A 20,345-nucleotide genomic window follows, 5' to 3' on the forward strand; every position below is an offset into this window, starting at 1 on the left:
TAGGTTGAAATTGTTCCACTAGAAATATTTATTAAAAATGCATTTTGGAATTCTTCGAACATCCAAATGATGATGACAACTATTTTCATGTTTGATTACAAAACAAGCTAAAACAAACCTAAGTTATTTTCTGAGTAGAGCCTATACTGCATTTAGAAATTTACAATAACGACTACATTTATTCATGTATTGTAATCTATGATTTAGTCCATCGTTACCATAATTCCGATTGTTTCATCCACATCTGCCTATATTGCTAAATTACCAGTCATAATCACAGATGTTTCATGTTCTCATCTATACCAAAATGTATCAACCACTCAACATTTTCAGCAATGGTTATCTCATTCGCTGAATTTCCCAGTAACTAGAGTCTGAGAGTAATTGTTATTGAGCTTCCAACACTATTTCTTCTGGAGTGTATGATGGGTTTTTTAAGGTGTCCAGCTTATTGAATTCAAACAGGGAGTCTATATGAGATTAGTGAATATAGCATTATATAGACTGACTGTTTCAAATTACATTTCTGGTACCAGTCATCATATGTAAAAGCAGTATGGATTTTGAATTAGAGCTTCTTTAATCTCGACTTTAATCTATTATTTAAGGTCTTGTCAAAGGCAATGAGGTCTGGCCTGATTAGCCTGAGTCAAGACTTTTCTGCCCCCCTGAAAACATGATCGGATAGCTTTCCCTCAGCCATGAGATAATTTCCTGGAAATGAAATAATTAATGAGTATATTGACTTTTGGCTTGCATGACAAATTAGTGTTTTAAACAATGAGATTGTGGAATTCTATACCTAGCCACATGTTAACATTTCACAAGATTTAGTGTAGACTGGACAACAAAGCAGCTCAAGACCATGATAATCAGCTTACAGTTCATTTGTGGTAAATTCCCTCTACCATGTTATAAAAGGCTGGTGATATTCATGTAATTGGGAATGTATCATTATTTAGTGGTAACCTATACACCTGAGGTAAAAGATAACAGAAAATGACATTCCAAAAACATCATTATGGGTTTAAAGCACATAAAAAGCATTATATTGCAGTCTGTGTCAAAATGTTTCGGTCTACCAGCCTGAACCTGTGTTTTGACATCATTGTCGGTAGATATTAGTGTTACTGTATGGACTTTTATTGCAAAGCTTACTGGACTGAAAGACATTTTACTAGACTCGGGCTATGGACTAGTGGCTTAAGTCGTAGACTTATGTTGGTAACAGATTCCATTATGATAGCTTGACACATATTGGAATAATACATAATGTCTCCCATATTTCACCAGGAATAAGTGTTTTATTCAACCTATTTCAACAAGCCACAGCTGCCATAAGCAACAGCCATGTGAACTTGTGACAGATTGTCTTATCCTAAGCACTTGATGATACACCTATATCATGCAGTGCTCAGATGTTGGATCAATATCATTGTATCGAGTGAACAGTAGCTTCTAACCCTATCCTGACGTGCGTATGCATCACTTGTGTACAGTGCATTTCTAGAATGCTGATTTACACAGGCGTATTGAACAAGGCTATCTGATTAGGCCCAATCTCAATAAAGACTGTTCGTGCTCAAAGATCTGTTCCCAAACTACTGTAAGTTAGGGACATCGTCAAATCCTCCTGGCATTTCTTTCTACCAAAGCTGCAGCAGCTCAGTGCTCAGCTGAGTATGTATGACAGGATGAAGATTGTGTTCCCTGTGATTTATTTTCATTCCAGCCATTGCAAAATAGGAGAGATGATAATTTCTACCTGGATGCATGCATGTTGCAAACATAAGGCAAGGGATTTCGTCATATTTCAGTATAGTGTTACAAAGCATGCAAACCCTTGTCAACCAAACAAGTATAGTTTGCCATAAAACTGCCATTCTGTTTTCCAAAACATATTTGGTGGAAACCAAGTGAATGCATCAAATCCATCATTGGTTGCATTAGATTTGTAGCTGTTGCTACTACTTGGTGTTTAGGCTAGTATGGAGGTCCTATCTGTTACCCTTAACTATTCAGAATAATATAATACTTCTTTTGGTCGTAGGTAGCTGAATCAAACGGTGCCAAATATTAGCGCATATTGCTGCTTCTCTGGTACCAAACGTTTCCATATTTATCTCCACCACGACAGTTGTAAATAGCGAGTAGGGGGTAATAGGTTCATATCAATAAGGTCTTCCTATCTATACCACATATATAAAACATGAGGTGAAGAGTCTAATATTGTGACAGCAGGCGACTATTAGCCAGAACGTGACACGTCACACCTGTGTGGTTGTGCTTCTTATGAAATTCAACACGCAACAGCGCACTTGTATTGGACGTGACATATTCATCATTTAGGTTACACATTTTGCTTCAACGATTTCCTTTCATATTGATATAGATTGTGAAGGGTTCATGATTCTGTAATTATAACTTTGCTTATAAACATTGTTTCTTATGTTCTGCAACGTTTGCAAATACAGAAAGAAAAATGGAAACGAATCAGTTAAGAATTTAATAGGCAAGTGAGGACTAATTATTTTGTTTAGTATTTCTTTCATTTTTTTTATAATAACAATGTCATCTCCAGAGAATAACCAGTCTGCAAATGCCTAGATGCCCATCTAGACCTAAATGGTTAAAAAAACCCAACGATTGGAGATCACATTGTATATTATACATTATGATTATTCTTTAAAGCAATTACTATCGGACTTGAGGTGGAGACGCTTAGCACAAGGCTAAAACCTTCCTCACTCGAGTCTATAATGCTATACTTGTGATTATTCCCTCTGTGGGCATTGTTCGACAGAGAGAAGAAAGTAATTACACGGTAGGATTTCAGTTCTGTAAGCACTTAGGTTCTTATCTCCCATGGGTCTTTATTTCCATCTAAGAAAGTGTGTTCGCTTGGTGAGCTACCATAGTCTTATTACTTTACATTTACAATATAATGAAGAAGCATTAACTATGTATTCCACAGATTTGCAAGGTTCTTTCTCCATAGATTTTGTAAAGAAAGTCTAAAGAACAATTGGGCATTCATGAAAGCAAATTACAGATGGTTTCATCGCGATTGTCATTTCAAGAACAAAGCATTTGTGTTCCACTTCTTAGATCCGACTGAAGAGGTACTTTTTCACTGGTCATTGTAATATTTTCTACCAGGAAACGTATACATTGTATACATAGTTACATGATTTGAAATGGCTAATGATTTGATGACATGTATTTATAGTGAAACAAAATTTGCCCAGTTTATGGATGTGGTATGGTATTGGTTAAGTAATGCATTCCACTTCCATAAGTGGTTATAAAATCAGTAGTGCGTCATTAAATAATATGTCTACACTGCAATTCTAGTTCAATTGAAGATGTCTCCCACATAGTATTTCATTGTACACCATATATCTTATTATGAACAAAATACATGACGGACGTATAACAAGTGTAAATTTTGTTGAAAATGTAAAATAAATACCTGCAAACCTACACTGGTTTGCATATATTATTTAATTTGACTTTATGAAGACCTAAATGAACACCGTGTTTACTTTGTAATTACTGTCCTTACAGTTGCACGTGACTAGGTAGGACTTCCGCCCGTATCCCGCCGTAAATAAATATATAATCGAAAGGATTGAGCGACAATGCATACATATATAACTTTTGACTCACTGTACGGTCAATACAATCGTACTCTCGGGAACAATTTCAACTACTACTTGACACTCTTCAAAATCAATAAACAAAACGTTTAGTCATTTAGATTTCAGCTGTGACAAACACATGCTATTGACACCATTACTCAATACCCGATGCTGAAACACTGATCTCTATATGTCGTTAGATGGTTACCCAATTCCTATTCACAGGTTATATTCGTATCGACAGGCAATACGTAAATCCCCAATCGAAGCTATACCCGTAAATGCCTCTTTGTGCATTTTGCTTTATGCTTATTGAAAGAACTGTTCCGTCTCAAGCGCGCTTACATAATGTAAACCCTTTGTGACAAATCTGCCTAATGCTGAACCATTGCTACAGACTATCAGAGAGGTAAAGCTATGCTGAAGTATGCTTGTATGAATTCCCGTGTAGAAAGAGGACGGCGTTTGAAAGCCAGGATACTTAATGCTGACAAGCTTTGTATATTTGTCGACAGAATCATCCTTGTTTCATAGAAAAACTGGGTAAGTCGATAATTCTTTAAAACATGCCAGTTTATATACACAGTACCATTACTGTAGATTTGTTATCGCCAAGGCTACATTGACCTCATCGGCAATTTTAAGGAAGTCTCAGGCATCCATAAGATTTCCGTCACTTTAAGAAGAAATCGGGATCAATCTACGTGGTTAGTCGGCAAAGAAGAAGTAAATATTAAATCGAAAGTGCCACTACGTGTGATTAAAGGAGCTGAGTTGGGGAAATTCAGTCTTCCAATTTGTACCGTGTCACTCGAGGTTGATTGGTGAATCATTCCTTTGATGGATCGCATACAATGGTAATCGACAAATGACCTTGGGACGAGTGTTACTTACTCCACCTCTCAGTCTCCAGGGTAGAATTGGTCCCGGTATAAAACCTGAGCTTGCCGTAAGAGTCGACTAAAATGAATCGGTGGACTTTGACTTGGGTGGTTGCATCTCGTGGTGCCACTATGACGTGGTTCGATGTTCATGCTCTCACTCATTGGTTTACTTGGTCTAGATGCGTTCATATACAGGCTGCAGTGATATGGCTGGAATGTTGCTGACTGTGGTGTTTTGGACATTCACTAACTTATAGCATTGCCACATACGAACCAATTAAAATATGTAATATATATACCTATATGATGTATATGATACGATACCAGTTCTTCCTTTCAATTACATAAACTTGCGACAAAAGTTGTGTGCCTATGCATGTACTGTGCCTATTATGGGTGAGTCACTCATTTACAATCGAAATAATCAGTTAAATACTGAAGAGTGAGTGGCGGGTAGGTTTGGTTTAAGCTGCTTTGAACAGCATATTAGTTATGTCACGGCTTGACAGCTTGATGTTGAAAGAAATCCCATTACAACGTATAATGCTTGCCTTAGACGTTTACCACTTTGGTGAAACCAACAAACAAGGGTACGTTGCTTACAAACCTCGAATATGGAATTCGAATTCTCAATCATACGTTTCGGGCACACCAAAGGGACAGCGAATTGTGGCGCCTTAGATGACTGTACCATCCGTGCCCCCATGTATGTTTAGACAACCCCCTATGCATTATCAGTATAACCAAACGTCTTGGAGTCAACATCGGTTCTTGACCTTTCTGATTGAATATACGTAACCTTTTAAACGGTTAGGATACGTTTCAGTCTATAAACTGCCTATGAAGCAAGACGTTTGCAAGTTTAACTTCCCCGGCGGGAAATCATGAGCAGAAAGACGATTAGGTTTCATAATTGAGGTTATGTATATGTATAGAGCACATGTATTTGTAGGACCCGGAATACCGACTTTCCGCTGGCATTGTATACCGGTGTATATCGGTGCAGTCTAACGGTGCCTGGTGGGACTAAACGTGGCATGGCGGCTATGAAAGCAGCGTCAGAAATTTGTACTGGTCCTGTAGTCCTTGCCAAACTGCCAAATAGTTAAGATATCATGAAGACTAGTAGAAATGTACTCCTTTTAAGGGTTTTGCTATATGCTATATCATTATAAGGACTAGTGGACGAAAACAGTTAAATTCTACCGCTGAGACTCTAACATATGTTATATCTCTCTTACAACTTAATCATATTACAGATGTAGTCCCCAGTATCCAATACTTGCAGTAAGAATGAGTAAGTTGGGATTAACCCCGCGTTTAACAGTGTTTCAGTTATATCACGGCGTGTCAGCTTAATGCGGAAGTCCGAAGTGATGACGTTTACCACTTAAGTGAAACCCACATGCACGGACATGGTGCTGACAAACCAAGAAACATAATCGGGGCGAACCGGGATTCGAACACACAAGCAAAGGTCTCTGGTGTTCCCAAGGGATGCAACTCTGCAAAGCGAATTGCGGCGCCTTAGACGACTGAACCACCCGGGCCTCTGCTCGTAGACAAGTTGTCAAGGGTTCGATTATTTGCATGCATTCGTGATATAGCTGGAATAACGTATTTACTCTATAAACTGCGTCCTTAAACATTCATTCGCTTTACATTACAGATTGAACTTTCTTCATCTACCGACAGTTTCCAAAACTGATAGTTTAATCAAATTTCTTTGTTTGCATATTGAAGAAACAAGTATGTGGGTAATGTGTTTACCGCATGGGAAGCTGAATGACGCGTACAATTCTCATCCGTTAACATCTTGGTTTTGCATGCACGTGAATAACTAATCAAGGGCGAAAAGCGTAGTAGTTAAACCTGTGTGTTATATCTCCATGCTTTTGTGATAAACACACGCGGGACTCATTTGCTATCATATCCTCGTGCAGGAAGTCTCGAGGCGGTGGGGTAGTCTTTCGTCACATCGAAGACCCTGATTCTATTCTCCACATGGCTACAATGTATGAAGCCCATTCTTGGTGTCCCCCGCCGTGGTAGTGCTTGAATATTGCTAAAAGCTGTGTAAAACCATACTCATTCATTCACTTTAGGAAGTGTCGCCATCCTTGTCTGTCCAAACAGTAACATCGCACAGATTTTCTCTCGCTCGTTAGTCTTATGTAATTGGTTGGCTATTTTAGCGTCAAAACGAATGTATGGTTAATTGCAAACGCGTCACGGGTATTTTGTCCTAACAGAATGACGATATTATCCACTGCACGGATTATCGAGGATGGTGAAATGTGGATATTAAATAAAAAGCGACCAAAATAATCCATAATCATAAGTAATCCCTTCTAAACGCAGAGGCCATTGTAGGATTCCGACTAAATCAATAGAATGTGTGTATGAATCACTGTGAAGTGATACTACAAGGTGTTCGCAAAAAGGGATGTGAGGCACCGGCAGAATGGACCCGGGATTCGAACCCGGGTTTCCTCTTTAACCACCGCCCCTGCTCTTTGTGGAGAAAACGGGTCACAATAAGACCTCAAACCACACGCCTGTCGTAAGAACGGACTAAAATATGGATTGGGTGGTGTTATCGCACTTCTGATTAAGTAATGAAATTGTATGCCATTTTACTATCAAACACGTGTTTCTAAACATAGAGATGGGTGTTAGTAAAAATGCGTAGAATTTAACTATTTTGTTCAGAACTTCGGCTTTCAATGGTGTGACTTGGATGATTGCTGACATCTTGTCCCGATGGTGATCGTTGCTCATGCAACGGGAACCATGATTCACAAATATTTATTATGTAGTCGGAATCGTAAAATGGACTCGGCTTTTAGCACAGATTTCTTATGATTATGGAAAGGGTTTTGTAGCTTTTATTTAATAATATACCCACTGGTTTGCTTGGTCCAGAATCGATTATTTACTGGCCGCCGTGCATGATGGTTGGAACATTGCTGACTGCGGTGTTCAACTACATTCACTCACATTTCTTGTCAGAGCGTACTTTGACATTAAAGGCTGTATTCCAGACACTGCAAGGCCGTGCGAGTCTAGTGGTTAGGGTCATGCTACATAGGTCCTGCTGTTCGTGTTGTCAACGTTACAGTACTTTAGATGAAGATGGTGATCTTGTTACACTATGATTATTACTACATGACTATGTTGATATCTGCGTCATCTAGTTACCAAGTGTATGTAAACAATAAAAAATGACTCCGGCATTCCAATTAAAAAACCCACATTTAATACATTCCTGCTAAGGTTCAGTAAACCCGCGTTTCCTTGATTGACGGCAACAATTATCGTTGACAGTGTTCTCTAAGTGCGTAAGTTCTCTTCATCATTGATTTGTGCCGGTGAGTGATGATATATTCAAAGCCATAATGAAACTGTTTACTCATTATAAGACGTTGAACAAACACCATGCCAGGTGAAAGTAATGACATCGACTGTCGCCGACACTTTAAACAACACATATAGTTACCAGTGAACAGATAGAATAGAAACGTTTCCGTTGTCAACAGTTATTATAGAACTGTACACCTAAATGACTGGCCATTAACAGGAAGCAACACTAACGCGCCGCATGTCCAACACAACGGCTATATACCAGTCGATGGTTCCATTCAATCGGCTTTGTTTAAATGCCGAGTGGTCGGGGTATAAATTTGTCACATTCAAGACAGAACCATATCTTAGAGTTTGAATAAATCGATGTTATGATGCTTCAAAATGATTTTCACCATAGGTGTAGTCACGTGTAACGAAGCAAGGTTTCTGACGTGATCGTCTCCAACAGTTTATCAAACGATGACGTCATTGCCTCAAGGATATGTTTTTCCTTCATGCTCTTTAATGCTGTAAAGCTTGTTTTGTATACGCAAATAGATACAATTGCTTTATAAGGATTTCGTGGTCTTGTTGCTTTGATAGGAAATCTAGGAGTATACTCGGGAGTGTCTGAGGATTGGCGAGTTATGAGATTGGTATCTAGTAATGTATATCCGTATTGTTGTTCGGCGTATCTATTGCCAGGACGTATGACCTGTGTGAATGTGTCTCTGAATCTATATTAAAATCTCAGACAGACACGTACAAAATGTATGGACTTTTACAGTGTTGGAATACTTAAGTCAGGGTTGTGGCCTGCGATCTAAGCCGTCACCTTTCACCCGGGCGTCACAGCTACAATTGACAAACTGTAGACGTTGCCTTGCCACTGCAAAGCCCTATTCAATCTTCAATAATTGGGGCTTGTCAATAAAAGGATTTGGGTGTTCCGACCGACCGCCCAACACTAATACACCACTGCATTCTACAAGAGTGCGGCTAGATGCCTGTATACAATAGGCGTTTGATTAAGTGGATTTCGGAAATATAGTTACGAGTAATTTGCTGCTTGTTACGCTCTAACGATCACTTACTAAGCCGAAGTCCCAGCTACTGTATTGTTCTCGAAAAACTCGCTCAGTTTTAACAGATTACCAGTTCGATTAGCACCGGTAACGTTTGGAATACTTGTGTCCTACAAACTCGGACAGGTATGTTAACGGATATTTTCTTCATATTTGAATATCTAAGATTAACGGAATGTAGTGTTCACTATGACGTTACCACTGTCTGGTAACTGCGTTTGTTCCGCGGTCAACGAAGCTGTATAATTAAAGTTCACAGGACATCGACGCAGGGGATAAGTTACACATGTTAGTAAGCAATCGCCGGTTACCATCAATAACACTCGGACTCAATCGATGTAACCTGGTATATAACTTCTCAAAACAAACACTGTGTGTGGGGGGACTGGCATCACCCAAGCGTTTATCCTTATCAATTAGTTATTACTATTGAGAACAAAAGAAAGTCATTCTGCTTATTGGACCTTGTCAAGCTAGACAAAATCATCGTGGTGAATACTCGCATCTTGTCAAATGATTCTGTATTAACTGAGGAAAGAAACAGGTGACTTATATCGCCGTCAAACGAACAGTATGCCCGTGCTGGCTATAGCTGGCCAATACCTGCAGATCAGTCACATGGTTAAGGAATCCCATACACCTGAGTGACGTCGTGGACTTAGAGCAGTCGATGCCTGGCGAGCTGGCGTTTATTGCCTCGGCGTGGCTGGCGTTATGTGATCTTTAAACTTGGATTAATAACGTGACATAGAGACTGGCTTAATAACAAGGTAGGTTTGGATGATACACACCAGTGATAAGGGTAGAGTTGAAGACGTTTTCGTCTTCTTTTTAACAGTTAGAATTCCCATTCTAAAGACCTTTGCGTGTATACAAACTTTGCCGACTTCACCCACAATCTTTGGTAGTCTTTAGAACGCCATGTTTGTGGGTATTATTGTGTAACGGCCGTCACGAGTGTCGCAAGGTGTTCGTTGTTGGGGACGAAATATGCAAAGCGTGAACATGGGTTGCTTACAGCTGTGTACCTACTGGGAACAAACGTAGTGTTTGTGAAGACGCATTAATAGTGAAACGACTTTCTCTGGAATTCTACTGACAGTGGGACACTGACAGTGGAATTAAACACCGAATTGAAGAGCGATGAAGGATGTATGAATTATATGTATGTTATCAGATGAGTTATTATGTTTATCTGATGGTAATCTCTTGAGGTAGGTGTATCAACCAGATCATAAACACATCTTGTTTGGCAATGAGGTTCTCAGTTCATATTCTTAGTACTTCAATAATGACACAGCATGAATTATCGTTGTTAAGTTGAACGTTTTAAAACTAAAGTAACTTTAATTACTTATGGACTCTGCTTTTTGTAGATATTCCTTGATATGATTTTTTTTAATTTATGAACAGATGGATATGAAATAATATGTTTCAGGGCTGGAGACATATTTTCCGTTGCTTTCTTCAAAACACCAACAGCTTGAATATACATGTATATATTAATATTATTTTATCATACTAGATAACATTTTAGATGAATACAGTGATTATCTACTAGCCACTTTGCTTTGAGGTATTACAATGTAACAGTCTACTAGTCCTGCTGACAAGTTCAGTAACTATATAATAGTTTAGGGTGTGACAAGACTTCCTGGAATTCATCACTTCAGTTAGTGGATGCAGTTAATACTGATTGGCCCACTATGTTGAATCAGACCAGGAAAGACTGAAAGATTTTAACAGTTGCTTGCAAACAACATATTTACAGCAACATGGGACTAGTGAATGTTCAGGAAGGATTGTGAATTTTTGTGTTTACTAGCCTGCGGGGTAATTTAAAGTTTGAATTCTTTACTATTATGTCATACATGGACATATTGTGTCAGAATTGTCTTGCTTACTTTCTGCAAAGGAAATTACTTGATACACTTTTGTATCTTACTCAGCATATTGTATCGCAAACCTTAAATTATACATATATTCTTCAAACAAATGGCTATTAATTTCCAAACAGCTGTTTAAGAGTATCAGCAGTTGGGTAAAGTTAAAATCTTTCATTCAAGGGAATAGCTAAAAGTATCAAACAGTTTCAAACATTTTTCAATGCACCAGTTTTTGTTCTGACAAATGACAAGTCACTGACTTGGTTAAACACATTTGTGTACCTTTAACAAAGTTGGTTGTATACATTGAGTATACACCCATGTTTGAGCACTGTTGAGGGTAAAAATAAAACAAATAAGAAATTATTTATTTGATGGTGCTGTATTTGATTTATGTTTGCAGTGTTTCCGCCACTAAACTATTTTCAGCCTAGTTACGTTTTTGTAATTTTATTTGTCAAATCTCATTTTGAAGTGTATCCTTTTGGCTGGAAGATAAATACAGTGAAGTGCAATGAATTCATATTTGAGAATATTAGACCTAAATACATTCAAATGATGTTTTCCTCAAAGTGAAAATAACTAAAAGAAAACTGCAATAACTGGAATATGGTATTAAACTTGAAAAGACTGGATATTCAGTTGAAAGTGGTAATTAGAAACACGTTATTTCAGAAATTAATCACTGTGTATGTACAATTGCAGGAAGCATGAGACATAAAGAAGATGGTATATGTGGAAGTTAGTACTGATGGGACCTAACTTCAATAGACTCTAAAACACCATAAGAACTTCAGCTGCAGGGACACAGGCCCGTGCCCCACCAAACTGAAGTAGCACCTGATGTTTGCATGTGTAAATCATGAAAACTGAAGATGAAGACATTGCAAAGACTACAGCCACCACCATTCCTGAAGATGGTGAAGTCCCACCTGTGGACGAGGAGGTTTCGTCACCAGCAGATGACATGCCTCCTAAAGTTCCTCTTGAAATCAAGGACCCTGGTCAAGAACAGAAGAAATCTGAGGAGGAGAAACCTAAACCATTCAGCAAGATGTGTCATTTCAGGAAGTTTACAGAGAAGACATATGAGGAACTTGTGATTCGAGAAAAGTCAGATAAGTTGAAAGCACAACAACGGCTTGTCAAAGGGCAAACAGCACGTCTGGTAGATGGTGACCTTAGGTTTGGAGATGAGGATGAAGAAGACCACATTTTGGAACCAGATCCTCTTCTCCATGAAGGAAATACGCTCACAGAAAACTATGGAGTTTTTCCTACACCGTACTGTGGTTGGCCAATTGAAGAGATTGACCAAGGGATTAAAGACAAGGTGGGTCACACAGCAGAATATTAATCACAACCTTTACTATCTTTTCTCACAGTCTTTCATTGCATACAATATACTCCTTTTTCCACACATCTTATGTTAAGTTAAGTACCGGTATCCTCATCTTCTGTTGCAAAGATTTGTGTGATGGTATTTGATTATGTCACATTTGTCGCTGGATGCAATAGCTAATATTCATACATGTAACTGATTATGAGTATCCATCATGTCTGGAGCCTTTAAATCTTATATAAACATGTGTACACCACAAGTTGTATCACATATTCGAGGTACATTAACTGATAAAATGACTGCTTGCAAGCAGAGGCATGTGAGGGTTAGAAGCTAGAGGCAGACACAACTGTTCTCAAGCTACATGTAATTGCAACATTCATCAGCTGCTGCTGAATGATATGTTTCTTCAATGCTGATGTGGAGGCACGATTTGCATAGAAGTCGCTTCATAGAACTAAATCCCAAGGCAGTGCGAGGATCTGTTGATCATGGGTTATGATTATGGAAAGGGCTTTTTCACATTTATTCAAATTCTAGATTCACCATTGATCAGTGGTCTGTCAAAATCTTACCAGTTTTTTGTGGGTGGTAAAGATCTACAACCTGCTCCACTTTGTGCTTTACTGAAATACTAAAATTCCCCGCAGCATTTAAACCAACTAACTCACTCATTATGAATGTCACAACAGGGTGAGCCCTTTCCCACAGATGTTCCTGTTGCTCAAATAGTAATAACACTTAGGAGAATATGGCTGTCACTGATGTTCTTGTTGTACCCATTATGTTCAGTAGGTCAGTCATTCTACACAGTAGCAACAGTAAGAGGCTTTCCCCCAGATGTTCCTGTAGCTCAAATAGTAATAACACTCAGGAGAATACAGATGTCACTGATGTTCTTACTGTGCCCATTATGATCTGTGGGTCAGAGGTAGCATTGCTCCAAGGCTGTACTGAAAGAAAAGTCTATGGATGTGAAGTAATTCTATCCTCCTAATAAGCAAGTCTAGATATGTGGACAGTATGGACAACTTGTTATTATTTACATTATCTAAGACAATAATTATTAGTTCAAATTAAAAGTTCTATATACTTGTGCAAGTCTAGGCTAGAGGCATACACATTAGCAACAAGAGGCTTTTCCCTAGTCTGTCATACAGACCCTGAAACAAATATATCCAATACAGCCCATGCAAGTCTATAATGTTTGGCAAGTCTACCGGTAGATTACTGCAGTGTCTGAAAATGAAAACAGTCTCTGGGCTTCTTTTTATTATATTTTATAACTATAATTTAACAACTGTTTTTTCTGTAAAATATGTTCATTTCAGAGACTAGATGTTAGTCTAGGTTTTCCCCGATGTTCCTGAAGCTCAACTAGTAATAACACACAGGAGAATACATATGTCACTGATGTTCTTACTGTGCCCATTATGTCAGTGGGTCAGAGTAATCCTACACAAAAAGTCATACCAGCATCCCCTTAGTACGTAGTCCTCTTATTATTCGGATAATTACATCAATAAGAGATATATCTAAATGATACTTAATGGTGTGGGTTGTAAATATGCACTCTCTGCTATGCTTAGTGCATTTATGTGTAACATTAACACTGCTATCATTGAAGATGATAGACATATGGTGCACTGAATGCACTAACTGTATATTTATTCTTAATGATTACTGATTGTAATTGTTATGGAGGGTCTTGGTTACATATCTAAGACGTGTTAGAAGGTGGTAATGTAGTTACAACACAGTCAACATACTTTGATCCACAGAACACAGACATCTATGTAAATAATGAGAAGATGGTTCATCTTGAATGAAAGGATGCTGCAAATTCTGAATTTTTACATGACACATCTTTATATATGTTTTAATATGATGAATAATTCCACTCATTATTGTTTCCCTGGGTTCATGACATCTGTTTTGATATGATGAATAATTCCACTCATTATTGTTTCCCTGGGTTCATGACATCTGTTTTAATATGATGAATAATTCCACTCTTTATTGTTTCCCTGGGTTCATGACAACTGTTTTAATATGATGAATAATTCCACTCATTATTGTTTCCCTGGGTTCATGACAACTGTTTTAATATGATGAATAATTCCACTCATTATTGTTTCCCTGGGTTCATGACATCTGTTTTAATATGATGAATAATTCCACTCATTATTGTTTCCCTGGGTTCATGGCATCTGTTTTAATATGATGAATAATTCCACTCATTATTGTTTCCCTGGGTTCATGACAACTGTTTTAATATGATGAATAATTCCACTCATTATCGTATCCCTGGGTTCATGACAACTGTTTTAATATGATGAATAATTCCACTCATTATTGTTTTCCTGGGTTTATGTTTCCGCTTTCAGCTTTTATTCCGTAAAATCATATGTAGATTTATGCTAGTCTGTACTGCCTGCTATGACAACCAGGATTAACTTGCATTAGCTGCAATTATCTTTCAGTATATATTTCTTCTTTCTTTTGGGCATGTTATTGTATTGCACTTTCATTGATTTCTTGCCCTGATGTTGATTTCCGCTTCAATTCATGAATAATTAAGTGATGAAATGCTGTCACTTAGCATCTCTGACTTGATGGTTTAGCCTGTAGGGGAATCTCAGTGCTGTAGTGATGGCCACAAACTATCAGAGACATGATAACTATTCATGTATTGTAACAAGAGGAACTAATCTGGAACAAAAGGCCTTTGGTGTATGTATTGCTTTCAAGCTGGAAAATAATATATATTTCTTAAAGTAAGATTAGTTTTCTGCTCAGTTCTCATTTCAGTTATATATTATAATAATATATTCATAAATTTCATATTTTTGTGTCTCATGAAAATCCAGCTGTGAAACAAAAGATCATCAAGATTGCAGTATTCTGGCTAGCATTTTAGGTACGGGTATGCACTATTTTGTGTGTGAAAATTGATAAATTGCGTAAATTACAAATTGAGTAGGAGAGAATTATAATCATTGACAGAAAAGTTAATACTATGTTTTCTTATACTCTAACAAGCAATACTGTAAAGGACTTCATCACAAGCTGTTTACGAGTTCTTGGTATACTCAGACAAGATAGATGTTTTATTTAAGCTCATTACATAAACGACATATAAAACATAAATGACAGAGATAAGATGTTATTCGCCATTCTTTTCAGAATTATGAGAGTTTTTTAATGGATAAGAGTATTTAAAACACATTATAATATATATAACATTGAAAATACTTTGTAAAACTATACAAAAAGTATGTAAAAAGACCAATGAATTTCAAGGACACATAAATTAGAAACTCCTGCTTTTATATCATATTGTGGACACTTCAGCAACACATGGCATTCTCCTTCAACAAATGTAGGGCAGTTAAAGCAACCCATCTCCTCCAGTGGTGTGGGTGTCAGTAAAGCAGCCTGTCAGCATTCAAAGGGTTTAAGAATGTTTAACTGGAGACTATGGATGTATAGTAGTTTAAGACACGTTAGACCCCTGCTCTTGATGATTTGCTCTTTAAAATTTGCCTTGACAGTAAAATGTATCTTTGGAGTGTTATCTTATATTTTGTTTCTGTCATGATATTAAATTAATTTCTGACTAACAGAAAAAAATGTTCTAGCCAATTGGTCTGGCACATCCTATTCTATGAGAGACTGACTCAAATTACTGGCTATTTGTCGACACCTAATACCACACAGAGTTTGTAAAAACTGAACAGGAGACAGTGCTGTATGTACTGATTCCAATTTCATCTCTAATGTTTTAAATTCCACCAGGTGCCACATTATTATTACCCCGGGCAGTGGAACAGTTTGCACTCAATTTTCATTCTCAGCTCTCTGGAGAGTATACAGTTTTAATGGAGTAAGGACTGGCATGTTTATGTAAGAAATTGAAGCTGAACTTTCCAGCACAAAAATATGTTCTAAGGCAGAACTTCTTCAATTGAATTCCTTATTTTTTAAATTAATTTATTAATTCTTTGATTATTTCTGTGAGGGTGAATACTTTGAGGCTAGAAATATTAATAGGGAAGAAGAGATATATCCACCAGTCACCTATGGTTAACACAATTGCTTAATTTACTGTTTTGTTTTGATCATATTGCATGTGTATACCAATGATTTGTGAACTGCAAGAAGTAGCACTATTCTTGAAATGTAGTCACATGCTAAATCGCAATGATATTTTGTGTTGAGATGCATTGTGGCTTAAAATGTATGCTAATAAAATTCCAGGTCATGTCATTCGTTTAGTCAACAGAAAAATCATTGGGGGCATTTGTATGCAATATTGTGCAGGTAACAGTCAGGAGTGATCTCTCCAGTAATCATCTCGAGTGTCAATAGAAATATTTCAATTTCTCTTTCATTGAAATATACTTCAAATCCCTATGACGAGTGCTCAAAGATTGAACAATGGACTGTTGATAATTGTCGGAATTAAATGCCAACACCGCACTATGGTGACTGACAACTTGGAATATTGATCATATTTATCAACAATAAGGTGATTGTTCACACAAATGGAATCCCCAGTCACTGGTCTCCAAGGACAAAACGTATATATGATTTCCAATCCATCGGGAACTAAGAATAATAGGTTTTTCATGAAAAAAAAAAGACATCGGGTGATGAGTATTGATTTTCATCAATGAGTCGTGTAGTCAGAAGTGGTCAAAGCACTCTTATTGCAGTTTGTACATCTATAGCTAATCCACTTACCTAAAGATGACACAAGGTAGCCATCACCTCATTATCATGGAATTAATTCAATTAATCGCAGTACTCAAACAAATTGGTTCTTTGCTATTATTTTAAAAAATGTGTTTGATGAACTTTTTAAGCCATGTCATCTGATGTGCTTCTGACTTATACTCAAAGGATATACATGTATCATTAAGCAGAAAATTAGATTGACTAATGCAAGCATCAGGATTGTTTTTGAGAGTTTCGGTATTTACTCACATGTTATCATACACATTAGGTATTGACATTTCTCTTAAGTTATTTAATACATTTTTACTCCCATGGATTCAGTCTATTGGGTATTTATAAACCAACAAGTAAACCTGTGAAAATATTTCTGCTTAAAATTCTATTCCAGGTGACTCCTAGTGTGCACCTGTGATGCCCAGGTGTGTCACATATCACAGATGCTCACAACAGCAGATACACATCAACGTAATAATATCAAGAAGTACACATTTAGTATTATCCACTTCACTCAAGTTCATTGTAAGATGCCAGTATTCAATTAGTAGATATAGATCTGTAAAAAAATAAACACATGTATGCAAGCTGAAAAAGCAGAAAGGTAATTAAGCATGATGCTGTTAAAGATGGTTTTGAAATTGTTTTTGCATGTTTGTACGCAAATAACTCAAAATAATATGTTGCGTATTTCATTCCTCAGTATTTTACGCAAATAGACAGCTTATCTGAAACTCTGATAGTGTGATTTGGGTATGTTAACATTGAACTTTTTCAATCATAAATGAAGTTAAATATATAGCCACACATATTAGATGAAGTTAGCAGCGGTAGAAATTGGCACTAGTCCTGTAGTCCTTGCCAAACTGCCCAATAGTTAAGGTATCATAAGGACAAGTAGAAATTTGTCCTTTTTAATGGTTTTGCTATATGTTATCATTATAAGGACTAGCGGACAAAAACTGTTTGTTTCTAACGCTGAGTAAGGTTTAAACATAGCCACACAAACAAGATGAAAATGCACTTACATATAGAATATGATAAGTAGTTATCATTAGAGGATCCTAGTCTGAATGTACTGAATGTGCTACTAGGGTACTGTGTTGAGGTTGCTCTGATGGGATTAAAAGTGAACTGGTATCTCACTCTCAAAATTGATTTGGTACCCCTAGGGTACTACTGATGCTACTTTGTGCTATGATTTCATAGAATTATGCATAAGTTAGGTTCCATGTCGTAATCATAAACCTGACCCAGTAATAGAAATTGACTTGCTAGCCGGGACCAGGTTTGTTAAGGTTACAGTTTAGCTAGTAGAATTTCAAACATTTTAGGGGCTATTGCCTTATGTTATCACTATTTTGGTGTGTAGATTTTCTTGGTTAATTTTGTATCCCTGTGACCTCTTCTAGTTTCACATAGCAACATTTTCAGTGCCATTACTGAATTACACAAAATGAACTAGCAGTGTTCAAAATTAACATTGTCGGCTAGTCTGAGACAAGTAAAATTCAGGACTACCACTTTTACCATTAGGGAGATGGCAACTCTGTAGGACTGACGGTGGACTAGGGAAATTACGTTCTAACCCTAACAAGTCTGAACAATTTATTATTAGTGTTTAGAATTTGTTGAAGTCTATACAAGTTATGATATTATCACTACCAATAGATCAAAATTGGTGTAGCATCGATCCAATAGAAGAAATATAATTGTATTATTCACCTTATTTCGGAATGATTCAATATCCCAATATAGTAACATGAATTTGATTTTGTAGGTCCATGTACCCAAGTACTGGTACCCTCAAATCACAAATCCTATCCCTTCTGGATATGTTAAACTTGTTTTATGATCTTTTGTTTGTATTTTAATGTGGTTAATTGTTTCTGATTGCTTTGTCGTGTGATTCGCCAAACCAATCTATGATTATTTCCATTAATTGTCACACCACCAGTCTGTAGACAGCATTGATTAGAGAGGTGTTATTATCACAGGACAAGCAGACTGGCAATGACTTCAAACTCTGCCAACTGGTGATTGAGTGGGGTGTAAGACCAACCTGAGATGCCAATCGTCACCTCCTCTTCTCACACCTAACTTCAAAGGACAAGAGATTTTTTTATCGATCTGTAATAAGACATGGATATACTGCACTGATCGTCGTGGCCATTTTGACAGGATTGATTAGTGCTGGTCAATATTTTGCATGATTATTGAGGAAGGACAAGATTCCTGACTTCATCACATTGTGTGCTTGATGGATGATGGGCTCAATACACAAAGTAAATACACAGACAAAGCTTTTTCATGTAGAGATGAAAGCAGTGTCACCTACAACACAGCACACTAACTGTCACGACATTCTGATTCGGGCATTAATTTCATGAACTTAGTTGCCCAAGAATAACATGAAAAGACAGTACATGGTAGATGCAAGTTTATGCAATGTTGCTTGCACAAGGATCAGAAGAAAACATAGTGTCCAATAGAGGCAATAACTGTTTGTTGCACAAAGAATGCATGAAAACATGGCACATGGTAGATGTCATAAAATGTTTGTTGTACAATCATGAAACTGTTGAAACATCAAAGCCAGAGAACAATCTGTCTTGATTATCTGCTGAAACAGATTCCACTGGGTGTAAAAGGCAAAATAGTTGTGGTAATTATATGAATGGATCACTAGAAATCAATGATGACACCAGGTGATGGTAAAGAGGGCGAGCACGTCCTCCCCTGACTGTAGCACCTACTACCACTCAGACAATTTGTGCAAAAAAGTAAGTGATTGGTTTTTTTTGCCCAATGCTGCACACTCCTGCCATAAGAAGGTGGCCTGAAAACAATTTTGTTGTAACTAAAATTGATATGTTAACTTTAAATTACTTCTGCTACTTACAAGTAAAATGAAACACTTCAGAAACATGTTCATTTTGCAACACAGCAGGCGGCAGTCTTAATGTCTTGGCCCGAACATTTTATTTTTGTATGAAAACATAGTACATACTAGATGTAATAATAATATTTGTTGCACAAAGAATGCATGCTGACTTATTACACAAATTAAAAGAAATGTTTGTTTGGTACAAGTTTAGAAATACAGCTTTGAAAACTATTTGCTGTTAGCTGAATTTCTCCACTTTGTTTAAATAAAAGCGACTATTAAACTATTAAAATATTCCCTTCAGTGGTTCTTGTTATGCTTGAATATGAGTTGTAATTTTTTCTAATATTTGAATTAATGTAATAAAGTCATCATCAAATAGCTGTCTGTTAGCTGTATGACCTCCATTCTCTCCTGATTAGGCTTACACATTTGGCCTCAACCTTTAACATTTATTGATGCTTCTCTTACTGCAGCTTTCTGTTCCAAGGTATAAATGCTTCATGTTGTCATTGCTAAACCTCATTAATGTACAATTAGA

General features: G+C 37.1%; 1 protein-coding gene across 5 annotated transcripts in view; it reads left to right on the forward strand.

Moving 5' to 3' along the window:
* The first annotated feature begins 3,859 nt into the window (after positions 1–3,859).
* The window catches only part of LOC124131545 (sodium channel protein 1 brain-like), a 78,302-nt gene continuing 61,816 nt past the window's right edge, over positions 3,860–20,345 (forward strand). For 2 of the 5 annotated variants that reach the window (XM_048398033.1, XM_048398040.1), the window contains exons 1-2: positions 9,352–9,725; positions 11,547–12,174. In XM_048398033.1, coding sequence (XP_048253990.1) covers positions 11,704–12,174 — 471 coding nt within the window. In that variant the 5' untranslated portion in view covers positions 9,352–9,725; positions 11,547–11,703. Of the gene's footprint in view, positions 4,185–9,351; positions 9,726–11,546; positions 12,175–20,345 lie in introns of those variants that run through there. The other 3 variants (XM_046494862.2, XM_048398046.1, XM_048398036.1) reach the window with 2 other exon arrangements.

Source organism: Haliotis rufescens, unplaced genomic scaffold (assembly GCF_023055435.1).
Source record: "Haliotis rufescens isolate VD_foot unplaced genomic scaffold, xgHalRufe1.0.p SCAF_1, whole genome shotgun sequence".
NCBI lineage: Eukaryota > Metazoa > Mollusca > Gastropoda > Lepetellida > Haliotidae > Haliotis > Haliotis rufescens.